The following is a 14905-nucleotide window of genomic DNA, read 5'->3' as shown; positions in this document are numbered from 1 at the left end:
ACTGAAACTATTTTATAATCTGAGGTGTGTTATCTCACATTATGTGTAAAATTATTTTTTATCTAGGAAAGCTGGTTCTCTAAAACTGCCAAAAATCTACAGAAGCATTCCTTATGTCATTATTTTAAAATAGCTATCCAAAATAACTGAATTGCTAGGGTACTAAGCATTAAAGACAAAAAGAATGTCAGGGACAACTTCTCCTGTAGGAGAATGAGCTCTGAATACTCATAAGGTTTTCCTTGATTATTAACTCAATCAACACTTAAGAGAATATATTTGAATTAAGAATAGGTTATGGCTGTTTTCTCTTGGGCATTTTTAGGTTTATGACATTTGAAAGTACACCTGCAGAGGTTGATGGATTTAATGCTTTAATACTTCTTTTGTCCTTGGTTAGAAAATAATTTTCTATATTAAAATTTATTGTAAATATACTATTAAAATTTAGAGAAGTACTTTTTCTTTGAAAAATACACCATGTAGCAAAGTTATAGACAGGTTCGTGATGATTTAAGTCTGTGGTAAAGTGTGCAATGATAAAACCTAAATGCTATTTCAGAAAATCAGAGACCCATGGCATTATAGGAGAGAAAAACACTTCACATTTGAATATAAAATAGAATTTAATTCACAATAAAGTGCATTTTGGTACTTCTGGACCCTGTTTTGCACTAAACACTAAGAAAAAAATTAACTAAAATTGACATTAAGCTACAAGTTTTAAGCAGCATTTCCAAGATTTCACTTACACACTACTATCTTCTTAGTGATCTTTCTCCTCCATCAATATACAGGTTTTACTTACCATTTCTATTTTCATCCAAATACTCTGCAATAAATTTAAAAGGCAGAGATATTGATAACCATCCCTAAATGAAACCCTATATAATCCCTTCAGGTCTTCAGCTGTGTAACATATTACAGCCAAAACATTTTTTTACCAACAAAAAAGTGAAGTTATAAAATATTTTTTGGCAGTGGAGGGATTTCACTTGCTCCATATCTGTCTAAAGAGTGTCTTGGGTGATTTTTTTTCTCTTTCTTTCTCTGCAGTGCTTCTAAGTATAGTGACAGCCGCATGAGGCTTTCCTAGTCTCAGCACAAGCTCAGTGAAAATCTGGGAAATGTAAGTGGAAACATGAGAGACCGCTTTATTTGGCAGCACTTTAAAAAAAAAAAAAAAAAGAGCAGGACAAATGGCAAAGCAGTGTTTGGACCGCAGGATGAACAATCAATAGGCCGAAAGCAAGATAGAGGCTTCCTCAGCTTTTGCATCGACAATCGACAACTGAGAGACTATTTTTTGCTATGGTTGACTAAATATGGTCAGGGAAGAGAGAGGCACAAGAGAGCCTGTTTGCCTGGGAGTGCATGTTTCAAATGCTTAGCTGCCTATAAAGCTTTAACAGTTTAGCCTGTGGTCACTGAAGAAGAAAATAAGTTAGCCTCTGTAGTGACCATGTAGAAGTCCTGACCTTGCTTGCAGACTTGACCTCTGGATATGACAAGGTAGCTACACTACAGATCTACAATTTAATCTGGAAGCTCAAAACCAAAAAAAAAAATCTCAAAACAAGAAAGATGCAGAATATTTCCTGAGGAGTCAGAAGAACCTAAAGCACTCTGGTGGGCAAAGGAAAACAGGGTGAATGTTTACAGTTACTTGGAGGGATGTGAGGTGTGTTTTGATGTGGGTTTTTTGTTTGTTTTTTAATATTTTTAGATTATAAAATTAACTTCTGCTGCAACTTTTCCCCCTCTTCCATTCAACAAAAAAGCTAGGTACACTTTTTTGACTGGTGTAGCAACCATTCTTGGTTACTTAACTTTTTCTACATTAAATGAAATAACTGATTTATGACATTACAAATCAAATGAACAACACTGATTGTTTTATTGGGTTTTTTTTTTAATAAGGGGATGAGGGGAGAAAAGTAGGTTGTTTCTTATTTATTTATTTTTCCAATTTATTTTAAAAGGTGAGGTTCTGTGTTTACTGATAGACCCCCTTCGTCACCCAGCTCATAAAAGAAGTGCTGAATCAGCTGATGGAGTGAAGAAACACTCAGGATAGCCAGCTGCTGCCGCTGTGACTCTCCAGACCATTTCCTCTCTCCCACTGCAAATACTGCATGGCACTGAGTTCACAGGTAACAGAGCACCAGGCCTGTTCTCTTAAGGATGCTTATGACCTTCTGCATGCATATCTATTATTGACTTAATACATGTTCTTAGTAAACTAAATTCTCTCTTGGTACAGCCTAATTTCACAGTTCAAATTGATGGCTTAGGTAGTATAAAAAAGGGATTTTGTTCAAATATCATAGCAGATAACTCAATCTAAAAATGTACAAATCCACAACTGACATTAACAGTATTAAAGATTTAGGTTTTACTGTTTCGGGTTAATTGATGGTTTTGAATCCTCAGGTAAATCTGCATCCTCTAACTCCAAAGTATACTATTTTTTAAGAACTATTTAAAGATTTGGTCAACCAAGAAATTTGGCAGATTACAAAATACTTTTTATGCTTAACATTAATTAGCCATAAAAATAAATCAGAAAGTGCATGGTGTCATTCCAATGCTGTATTATGGACTGCTGTAGGAACTGGGCTGGCTGCTGTGATGCTCTGATTTGCTCCCTACGAGTTGTGCTAGTATTCTACCACAAGCTGCAAAAATTCTACTACCCCTGCTTTTCCCCCCCTCCCTCCTTTGCCAAATCTGAAATTTCCTAGAGGTTTCCTTTTAAATTAAGCCTTTCATACCATAATAATTAAAGGCTACTTGTCAATTATACTTTTTCTCATGCTAAATGATCAAGCTAAAATCCAGGTGTTCATAGACCTTTCAGTTCTTCTATGCAAGACTTTGGACAAGCTGACTGTCTTAATAGTTTTCCTTTATATTATTAAAAAGGTTTTAAAAATAAAAAGAACTAAACTCACCAAAATTAGACATTTATACATCTACATGAATTTGTATTCAACCCAAACAGAAGGACAGAAGTACAAAATTCAAGTAAGGAAGTGATGTAGATAAAGGAACAACAAAAAAAATTTCAAATGATCATGAGATCTTATCTGTAACCTTAAAAAGGCTACAGAAAAATTTACCATTTAAAAAAAAATTCATTTCCCTCACATACTGAAAAAATGGGGGTTTTCTCCTTGTTTCAACTATATAGTCAGTTCTAGAAGTACAACTTAATCAGTTCAATTTTGAATAAAGTATCTGGTTTGTAAAGGTGTTTAAAACAATTATTATCTTTTGTAGGATCTAGAAGCAAACTACTATAATAAAGAAGAAAAACTCTTTGAAGACTATGAAGAAACACTAGGCTGATTTTAGCAATTTCTAAAATATAATGCAAAACTCCACTGGCTTATGAATCTCTTGCAAAAACACCTAAACCAGGGCAAAGTTTAGGAAGGCTTATGTCCATCAAGAACAAGGAATCATTAATGGCATGATCAGGTAAATGTGTTACAAAGTTTAGCCTGTGATAAAAATTTCTGCTCTACATCAATAAGCTGAAAGTTCTATTAACAAAGAGGAAAATAAGATATTTTGTGTTTTACAGCTAACAACCTACTCAGAGTACATACTTCTTTATGTACCCATATGAACATATAATGCTATGGAATGTAAAGAAGTATGTATTTTTGGTAGGTACTAAGCCACCGAGAGGTAACTAAACTGCAGCTAAAGGAAGCCACTGCTTCTTCCTACGTGGATGACCTTCGGATGGTAAATTAACCTAGTATCAAGTATGTGACCTTTGGCAATACTAACTCACCCAAAAAAAGTATCCACTACTCATAATTAGAAACTAAATATTTCTAAGATTTATACTTTGTGAAGGAAAAATTTTATAGAAATAGATTTCAAATTATCATGAATTCTTTTAAACATTTATGTTTTAAACACTACATTTTACATTTTTGAGTACTCACATAATTAAAATTTCACTCAAACACAGAAAATAATATTACTAGCACAAAAGAATGAGACATAAATATGACCCATTTTCTGTCTCCATAATTTGATCTTAAGTGTATTACATTAATAGGGCCAAATGATATGGTAAGAAAAGTGATATACAATAAAAGCTGATTTCACTCATAGTTTAATAACTATCCTTTACATTTGTATATTTATAATCAGAGGAACTTCTAAACCAAAAGTTTCATTCTTTTAAGTTTTCTTTTTTTGACAGAAATAGTCATAATTCTAAAAGACTATCTTTTTAAGTGAAATCCTACTGTGCACATTGAAAACAAGTGGCCCCTGATCTTCTCAAGTCTGTCATGTCTTTAACACAATCTCTACTTTAAATACTATGTTAGTACTTAAAATTAATTAAAACAATAAGAATAAACAATGACAAATGACAAAATGCTGGAATCAACAATATTTAAAGGACTGTATTTATCTTTGAATCTGCTTTTTCCAAAGGAAGTAGGGGCATATAAATGAAAACTGCACATGGTCAAGAACTAATTTATACAGAAAGAATAACCATTTTATAAGTACTATGCAATTAAAATTTAGTTTTTATAGACATAATAGATCTGCTATATATAGCATGTTACAGATATCAAAATGTTTTTATTTCATATGGTCTATTTTATATAACCTATTTATAAGTTATAAAATTCTTAGCAACAACTGATAAATAGTACCTAATTTAAGCTACTATATTATAAAGTTTTAAAAAACTGATACTAGTATTGATATACTCTCATTTCTTACTAAGATACTGTTTGAACTACAATATTTATACACATATAAAAATAGTAATATTTTATTTTTGTGTGTCAGAAGTTGAATAGAAATGACTACAAGTTTACCTATATTCAATTCTCTGTCTGATGATATAGTTAAATAGAAGGGTTATTTTCATTTATTTAATTATTAAGAATGAGAGAATTACTCATATAGTAGCACATTCTTGCATGTTTACTGGAAATTATAAGAAGCACAATTTTAACATTCTATGTTTTTCAAAGAAATGAGTTCAAATCTTAATTTATTTAAGCATAGCCTGTCTGATCATCCCCAAAGCAGAATAACAGTGCTTCATGTTCCATTTGTTACGTTTATCTGTACACATCCTAAATACCAAAAACTAAAAATATAGTCCTCAAAAGTATAAGCTGCTCTATAAAATTACTCAGGGTATTATTCTACTCACATTTTGTAATGAACAATTGTATTAGTTGTTTTATAGATATAAAAGGTTTTAATAATTCTTTTTAAATATTCCAGCAACTCAGTTTCTTTGCTATAATATTAAGAATGTGTAATCCTTAGAAAATGAAATGATAGGCTATCCTTTTATAAAGTAAAATTATAAATTAATTCAGATGCTTACAAGTTCAGTTTAACATACCTAAGAATATTTTCAAACACTCTAAAATGTCACATCTATCACTTAGATCAGCTGTTCATTTTTAACTGAGTACATGTTACACTCTGGGCATCTGCTGACACTGGTGTAACTCAAACATTTCAACTGTCTCCCTGACAGGGATAACAGATGCTGACATTATCAAATGCTGTACTATTTTTTCCCATGGCCTCTCCCTGCCCCGATATGGCCAGTATATGAAACTTAGCTGCCATCCAAAAGCACACTTGAGCAACTGGATCTGCTAAATGACTCCCATATAACTAGTAAAAATAGAAGCAGTGGTACTGCTATCTTCAGCACTTAAGTTGAGGCAATTTAACACCTGTTTCACTTCCATTAGAATAAATGATGGAAAAAATGGTAGTTACATTAATTTATCAGCAGCATGACACTTACCAACCAACAGATGCAGAATATACTTAATATAAGAATTGTTTGCATATTGCCCATATTAGTGTTGACCTCCCAGTTCAGTTCAAAACAGTAACTATACAGAATATCTTACTTTTTGTGTTTTACTGAGAGCTCTTACTTTACATACAAACTATAATTTATTAGACTTGGATTTTATGCAAGTATTTTTGAGAAGATATCCATCCCCCAAAATTGAAACCAACAGTAAAACCACATTATAACAAAAACTAAGGGACTGATATTTAATGTAGTCTGTGGTAGATTTTTAATACTCAAAATTCACAGAATATGGTTAACCACAAGTCAGTGTATTAAGCTACTAATGAGATGTAACTAGGCAATCTAAACACAAAAAGAGAATTCAGTCATGGAAAAAAACACTTTTAAAAGGACTGGTAAACCTACAGCAAAAACAAAGAAAAATAATCTAGCATACATGGTAGTTCCTCTCAACACATGTCCAAGCAATACACCGAATACACGTGTGAGCTATTTGTAAACCAAAGGGTAGAGGTATTTTCCTAAGGCCACTCATATTCCTCCATCCCTGTCAGCAACTTGTTATCAGCCCTCAGCTATAATACAAAAGAAGCAACAGTAGCAGAAATGTGTGGCTAACATTGCTCTTCTCCAACTTTTAGTTAACTACTTAAATAATCTCTGAAAAATATCCAGGTCTGTTTGTTCTTTTAAAATGCTATTGGGTTTAGAAAAGGTTGTTGTTAACATTTAAGAATTAAGCAAAGATGTTGAAAACAAGTATGTACACTGATAATTCCTTAATGCATTAACATTAAAGGAAAAAAAATTTCTGAACTTATAAGAGTAGGAAATAGAAGGAAGAGTGCCTTCAAAATTGAAATTTTACACTGAGTGACTAAAGTACTGATACAAGAATTTTTAATACCTCTAGAAGTACTTTTACAATTTAAGGAAATGCGTTTAACTATCTTGGATTCCAAACTAGCAGCACTGCAATGCTGTGCTAAAGCTGGTAAAATGGAACCAAATCGCCTCTTCAATGGATTTGGTCCCCTTCAACCAGCTGTAGCTATGCATTGATCACTACAGGAGCACCATTACATGCAAGCTAGTTTAGATTTACTTAAGCTCTTCAGATTGCAATTAAAATCACATAACTTTCTACTGTTACTTTTATTTGGAAGAACTACAGTGGCTAAAGATGTTTATAAAAAGCTTTATGAAAATACATATGGATGACTTAAGGATTTCAAATAAAATGGTTTTATTTACTTATAGTCTCGGTATTAAACTTATTCTTCAGAAAATAATAATGAAATGTAGAGTATATTTCGTAATAAAAATCAACTTCCTTCAAAGGAAGAAATATCTGGGAAATTCACCTAAAGCCCACCCAAAAATTTGATGGAAATGGGACACTGTAATGTGGTTCACATGTATGTGCACATTTTAAAATAAGGAAAACTGTAACAATATATAAAAGCAACACTCTTGAAAGGCTGAGTAAATACCTCCCACAGTATTAGCATTTGATTTTACCGCTATTCAACTGAATGTTAGCACGAAAAGTGAAAAAAGGAGATAACACTATGGACTATCATGGGGAGAGACTTAAAGTAAACATCTACTCTGTCTCTGAACCAAAGGTTTTTACTGCTCAAAATGCTAAGCATCACTACTTTTACTCACCACTTTTTTCTCCATTCCTGTCTTTGTTGTAAAATGAAGTTCTCCACTAATATAACATTCTGTTACTCTCTACAGTTTTCTTTGTCCTTTACAAAAAATTTACATGTAAGTCTCTCAGTGTAGAGAAACAAAAAGCAGAAAGTGATCCAACATCCACCCAATTTTCCTAGTAACTACAATAAAACTAGATAATTTAATGTTCTTTAATAAACAGAGAAAAACAGTTCAGCAATTAATAAAGGTTACTGGCAGTAGTTTAAAAACCCAAATGTTCAAGTCCTGATCACTCCTCTATTTCAAAGTGAAAAACCAGGCAAAAGGGGGGGGGGGGGTTGTGTGTGTGTGTGTGTGTGTGTGTGTGTGTGTGTGTGTGTGTGTGTGTATAAAAATCTCATCACTGCAAACAGGCGTTCATGTTCATATTAATTATATATCAGCCAGCCCAGTAAGTACACATATATAATATGTACATGATGTTTGAGAGGAGATGCATGAGCACACAACAGAGAAAATAGACATACTTTAAGTATGCTACCATTTAATAATCTTTCTTTTTTTTGCACAGCACTCAGCATGTTCAAAATAATAAAGAAAGAAAAATACAGAATACCAAAGTGGGGTCTAGATTATCAAAACTTCCTATATTCAACAGTCTCACTAACCAGACCATATTTCAAACTGAGTTGCTCACATATTCAGTAATATTACCACATGAATTTGTGGGAATAAAGAAACAAGTAAATAAAAAATGCCTGTTGGCTGGTGGAGTGGCTCAAGAAGTAAGAGCGCCTGCCTAGCAAGCATGAGGCCAAGTTCAAACACCAGTGCCGACTAAATAAATAAATTAATTAATTAATTAATAAAATGCCTGGAATATATAAGTATATCACATTGCATGGTCCACTCATATTTTATTATTACTTTTAACATTCAATTTATTTTAGAGAAAAACCATAATGATGTATAAAATGATTTTATATTGTTATTACTACCCACCAAATACCTCTCAATTATTTTTTTGCCAGTGTTGTAAAGAATACTGCTACCTAATTTATTTTTATGACTGTGAGACAATCTAAAAACTTAAAGACAGCTAAAAATGCAATATCCTCATAGAAAGTACCTAAGTAACAAGCTTGTTCATGCTTACCTGAGGAAATTGAGTTTTTATTTTTATCAGCAGAAATAATTTCCTGCTGTTGATTTAAATTTGAAATTTTACCTGTATAGAAAAGAGGTCAGACAATATGGCTAAACTCTAGGGGAAAACATCTCTATGAACATCAAATTTTAGACTGAGGATAGTTCAGTGGTAAAGCCCTTGCTTAGCATGTACAAGACCTTGGGTTTGATCCCTAATACCACCAAACAAGTAAATAAACACCATACCAGAATACATACAGAGTATTCTTCTGTGATTTTTTTGTTCTTTTGGTAGTAATGGGGTTTGAACTTAGGGCTTCGCACTTGTGAGGTAGGCACTCTACCACTTGAGCCACTCCACCAGCCCAAAGGTATTATTCTTAGTTAAAATCTCTTAAAAACAGAAAAAAAGCTGCGTACCAGTGGCTCACTTCTAGTCCTAACAACTTGGGCGGATGAAAGATTCAAGGCCAGGTAAAAAATTGACAAAATCCTATCTCAGTCAATAGCTGGGTGTGGTGGTGCATGTCTGTCATCCCAGCTAAGACAGTAAGCTTATAATAAGAGGCTTGCAGCCCAGGCTAGGCAAAAAGTGACACCCTATTTCAAAAATAACCAGAGCAAAAAGGGTTGGATGCATGGCTCAGGCAGAAGAGCTTCAGCCTACCAAGTCCAAAGTTCTAGAATTCCCTCTCCCCACCCCCCAAAAACAACCTTACTGTATTAAAACATGTTGTAGCAGCTACTTTAAAATGCTGCAAACTTTATAAAGCATGACCAAAGTATACAATATTTCACAACTTATATTCTAAAAGAAAACAAATTCCTGTATAACAAATAATTTTTTCTCTTAATGTCTTTATTTCAGTTACTGTCATAGATGAGGAAACATCAGCTTTGAGATCTAGAATCTATATTGATTTGAACCTTTGAAATCTGCATTTCCAAGTACATTCTTCAAAAATATAGGACATCTGGACATATTTTGAGGACCAGGATACTGACTTTTCTTTCAGAAAAGCACACCGAGTAATTATTAACTCTATCGTGTTGTTGAATCATTGCTGGAAAATTATTATTGCTAACTAAAAGTAAAACCACTGAATAGAATGAAACTTAAATTCCACAAAAATACATATGTACATGCAAATTTTAGAAATATTTTCCAACATTTTTAATCATAGTAAATGAAAATAATTTTAAGCAAATACAAGTATAACCTGGTGCTAGGTTAGAGTAACAATTGGAAGTAATTTACTGTAGAATACACACATACACACTCTAATAAAAAGAAAAACCCCAAAATAGCTAAGATCATACTAACTAAATATAATCAATTACAATTAAAATGGACTCTACAGAAAGTCTAACAGTGAAGCCAAGTATATTAAGTTAGTATAACTGCAGCATAAAACAAAGAACAAGCTGAAATGACACAATTCAAGGTAAATTCACTAAAATATAAAACTATAAAATGTTATAAGGAAAAAGTATTATCATATTTGTTAATCATATTTGATTTTTTATCCAAACTGGTAAATTCATTAGGTTCTGGAAATAATAATGTGCCATATCTGATTTTCTAAAACAAGAGCATAAGCTAAAGAGGTTTACTGTGTTCTTGTTTTGTCTTTTTTTTAATTCTGAGTACATTAAAAATGGTTCTTCAGTCTTTTGATACTAGTGGTTAGTTCAGTATAAGAAAGAAAAGTCAACTTTAAAGGATAAAAAAATTTGACATGAAAAAACTCAGAACATCTCTACTTGCAATTATGATTTATATATAAATTGTATCATCTTTTGACACTCTTTAATGTTCAATTAAATCATGCTTTATCTGCCAACCTGCAGTCACAACTGCCTAAAATGTATTAGGAAGAAAAAAAAAGTTGAGTACCTTTAACTAAAACACAACTTTGTTGTACAATAAAAGTGGATTTTTTTTTCCTTTTTTCAAACTGTCACCTGACACAAATTACCTGGTTGAAGAAGTCACACATTTTCTGAGGACTCCTCAAGAGTTAAACAGAAGCAGAAAATTCTCTCCTCCTATATAGATTTAGTATTATTGACTATACTATGTCTACTCCTAATTAAAATGAAATAATTCAAAATATTTAAAAGATGTTGCTTCCTAAACCCCTCACCTTCCAGTTTATCTTAAACTTTATGATTTATGTAACATAAACTCCTTAAGTCAATCACAGACCATTCTAATCTGAGTAATTGTTCTATTAGAACTCCTAACATAGTTTCCTCCATTGAATTCATTCTGTAATTAATCAAATAATAGCTTGTGAAATCTTGATCTTACTGTCAAATTTAGACTAACATTTGAGTGCTTACTATATTCAGAGCATTGTGAAAGGTACCCATGATGAAAAGAAAAACAGTAATGCACATGCTAACAAGACAGCATTAAGCAGATTCTAGTACAGGCAATACAAAGTACACAGAACAAGGGGAAACACAGCAAACAGGAAATAATTCCAGTAATGAGACACAGGAGGCTTTCGAAGAAAGATAGTGAAGATAAAGTAGGGGACAGAGCATCCTGTGAATGACAATGTTCAAAAAATTAGAGGAAGAAAGCAGATTTTAGGGAAGGAGAGCAGTATAATGGTAGCTGAAGGGCAAGGCATGCAGAGAGATTTTAATTAGTGATAGGTAAAAGTTAGAAAGAAAGGCTCAGGACAAATCCAAATGGGCTTTGAGCCGGGCGTGGTGGTACACACCTATAGTCTCAGTATTTGGTAGGCTAAGGCCAGAGGATCCTGTGTTCAAAGCCTGAGTCCCTGTCGAAAGAAGGAAAAGGAAGGGGAGGGAAGGGAAGAAAAGGGAGGTGACAGAAGGAGAGGGGAGGGAAAAGGGCTCCAATGCCACACCAAAGTGGCATTTTACTATGTGCAACAAGAAACAACTGAAGGTTTTGGAACAGAACAGGGGAGCCATTAGATTTGTACATTTAGAAAAATAACCGTATGAAAGTTAAATCAGAGCGATTAGAAAGATACTGTAATAGTCTAGGTAAAAATGGTGAGTACTTAATTAGGTCAGCAACAATGGGAAGGGAAAGAATGGAATGGACTGGAAATATTAAAATAAGCAGAATTTTAGAACTAATTGGATTCAACATGAGTGAAAAAGCAGTCAAAGACATGTGTAAACAATGAGGCAGCAATGGGAACAATGCACTGATACATCTTTCTCAGCCAAATCACTCACTGCTAATGCTCAGATAAATCACTCACTGTTCATGTGTCTTGCCTCCCATATAGACCATAACACATGAATAGCAATATAAAGTAGTTAAGAGCTATGAATCTAGGCACACAGAACTTGCTAAAATTCAGTTGCTCCTCTAATCAGATAAGTAAATTCATCTCTTATAAGCCTCATATTCTTCACCTATAAAATGAGGGTCTTAATACCTGCCTCAAAAGCTGTTGAAAGGTCTGGGATATAGCCCGACGGCTAAGTGTTTGTCTAGCAGGTACACAGACCCAGGTTTAATTCTTAGCACAGAAGCAAACAAAAGGCTGTTTGAAAGGATTAAGTGAGATAATATACACAAAGGGTTATCAAGTGGCGAGTGCTATCATCACCATCATCTTCTATTTGCAGGGCAGAAAATACATAATACTACTCTGTCTCCTTCACAATGCACAATGTATGGAGTATTTAAATATTTGTAATTGAAAAAAATTCAAGACATGATCTAAAATATTTAGATACTATTATTATTACTAGGATATTAGTATCATTTCATGTTACATTATATTTCCTTCTACATTGTTAAGGGTACCAACAAGCCAGAACAATAAGATCATTTTGTTTTCTGAGATCACCCTCTAGTGGTGATCCTAAGAAGTTTTTAAAAATAGCAGAAAGTTAGAAGGAAACATGATATAAAAATACAATAAGGAATCAAAGAATAAGAATTCAGGACAGATATAACGATCAAAATAAACATCAAAGTGAAAATTTCCTCTGTCAAGGTATGTAGACTTGGTTGAACTATAAAGAGAAGACACCTAAGACAGAACTTCCTCAAATATATCATAAGGTTAAAATTATTCCCAAAAGTAAGTTCATAAAAATCTTAACATTAAACAAAGCTAAACATTTTCCTGTTCTGGGAACTTTGCAGATCCTTTACGAATAATACAACTCTCCTCTCCTAAAGCAGTCTTTATACACCAAACCATTTTTTTCAAAACTATTACTGTAACAGTGACTAGGGTTCACCTAACTCTGGAAGTTTATGTTAAGTAACTACATTATTGGTGAGGAATTGGGTAACTTTATATTTAGCCACAAGTTAAAAAAACAATTACAATGCAAATGGTAACATGGGATTAGAAGATACCCTAAGAATGATCTTGAAGAAACAAAAATCTTACAATGGAATTTATTTTAATTAAAATTTTAGATAGAAGCCAGTATTCCTGATATTTTATACCTATATTTAATATATAATAATAACTTCATAATATTTGTGTTAATTTAACAAACAAAAAAATCATATAAAATGAGTCTACAGAATGATGGCATAATCTCCAGACCTTTAAAATGATTTAAGATATGAAGATTAACTCAAGTGATTTCATTATCAATATCAGGAAGAGAGCCATCAGTAAGGTGTTTTCAAAGCGCACCTAAAGTACCAAGAGACAGCACTTTTACCTGGGGTTTCCTCTCAGTGCAGCATGATGGAGAGCATTGAATCCATTGTTGTTTGTAATGGTAACATCTGCTCCAGCTTCCAACAGAACTGCCAGAATATCATCACGTTTCTTACTTATAGCATCATGAAGAGGGGTATCACCTTCAGAATCCTTTTTGTTTTTTTAAATTTAAAGAGACTTTCATTACTCCTCCTTCAATTAACCATCACAGCTAACAGCAATGCTTACACAGAACTACTAAACAAAGTAAAAGAGGCCATATCCAATAACTGTCAATAAGTGATCATGTTCTGTGTTAAATACAAAAATGCAAGCAAGAGGGCTGGTGGAGTGGCTCAAGCTAACAAGCACAAAGCCCTGAGTTCAAACCCCAGTACCACAAAAAAAAAAAAAGAAAAAAAAAACTGCAGGCAAGAAACAACAGATGCTTTAAAGTAAATGAAGTCATACCATTAATTATTATACCCCAAATTCTGCACCAAAATCTCTGTCATTCTCAGGCCCTAGGACAATGAATTCAAATTCAGTGGTTTTCAACCTTAGCTACACATTAGAATCCACTGGGGGGGGGGCTCATAAAATTCTTGATACTTAGGCTGTTCTGCAGACCAACTTAATCTCTGGAGATATCAGGCAAGCTTCAGTAGTTTTTCAGACTTCCCCAGATGAATATATTAAGCAACCACAGATGAGAGCCAACAGCCTAAGTGTTTTCAAAGGGCAGGTAAACGGCTACTTAGCTCAAAGTAAACAAAAACTTAATAGTCTCAAACTATTTTTTTCAAGCTATTGATTCAGTAATAAGTTAATTATTAGTCATTCATTACCAGTCATCTGCATAAATGAATAATTTAGACCTCACTCATAGCTTCACAAATTCTCAGTCATGCCATATACCATCTATCCTTTTGGCAATATATCACAGTTGCCAAATTCTGCTTGTCACCTATTTTTATAAATTACATTTTACTGGAACACTGCCATACTCATTCATTTATGTATCACCTATGACTACTTCATTCTATACTGCCAAAGCTATGTAGTTGTGATAGAAAATACATGAAAACCTACATTGTCCGGCCCTTTACTGAAAAAGTTTGCCAATCACAGGTATATCTTCATCCCTCCATATAAGGAATTCCTAACCCAAGTTCAACCCAACCATCTATTTTCTATCCTTCTGTACCTGATAGCACTAAAAATGTGTAGTGTTCAACTTGAGATGAGCTCTTAATATGACTGGAATACCCTTCCACAGGCCCCTGGTCTGTTCTGCCTTCTGGTCCCCACAGTAGCTAGTCCAAATCATTAACACTGTTTTCAATTACCCTTGTCTACCTCAACCTCAACTCATACTCTCAACACAAAGCCTTGCCTCCCACTGCAAACAAAAATGGTCAATAGATAAAAATTTCTGTTCTTTCAATAGATTAACATCCTTGATTCCTTCTCCATCCTCCAATCTGCCACCTACTTACAAGGTCATATCCTAGATTCCATCAGTTCCAAAATGGCTTTAATTCAGAAACATTATTTTCTAATAACAACCATATAGCTGAAAAGTCTC

At 33.3% G+C, this 14905-nt stretch overlaps 1 protein-coding gene and 1 long non-coding RNA gene across 3 annotated transcripts in view; one reads left to right on the top strand and one right to left on the bottom strand.

Moving 5' to 3' along the window:
• Mib1 (MIB E3 ubiquitin protein ligase 1) overlaps positions 1–14905 on the bottom strand; it is a 131343-nt gene that overhangs the window by 37991 nt on the left and 78447 nt on the right. For both annotated transcript variants that reach the window (XM_020163561.2, XM_074070144.1), the window contains exon 12: positions 13337–13488. In XM_020163561.2, the coding sequence (XP_020019150.2) occupies positions 13337–13488 (152 nt within the window). The remainder of the gene's footprint in view (positions 1–13336; positions 13489–14905) is intronic.
• Positions 1251–7095, top strand: LOC109686305 (uncharacterized). Its single transcript, XR_012447090.1, has 3 exons — positions 1251–1512; positions 1983–2153; positions 3283–7095. It is a non-coding gene; the product is annotated as an uncharacterized lncRNA (long non-coding RNA).

The sequence above is a fragment of the Castor canadensis genome, chromosome 4, assembly GCF_047511655.1.
Source record: "Castor canadensis chromosome 4, mCasCan1.hap1v2, whole genome shotgun sequence".
In the NCBI taxonomy this organism is placed as follows: domain Eukaryota; kingdom Metazoa; phylum Chordata; class Mammalia; order Rodentia; family Castoridae; genus Castor; species Castor canadensis.
The sequence above is the reverse complement of the archived record's forward strand: the minus strand, read 5'-3'. Positions and strand labels throughout refer to the sequence as shown.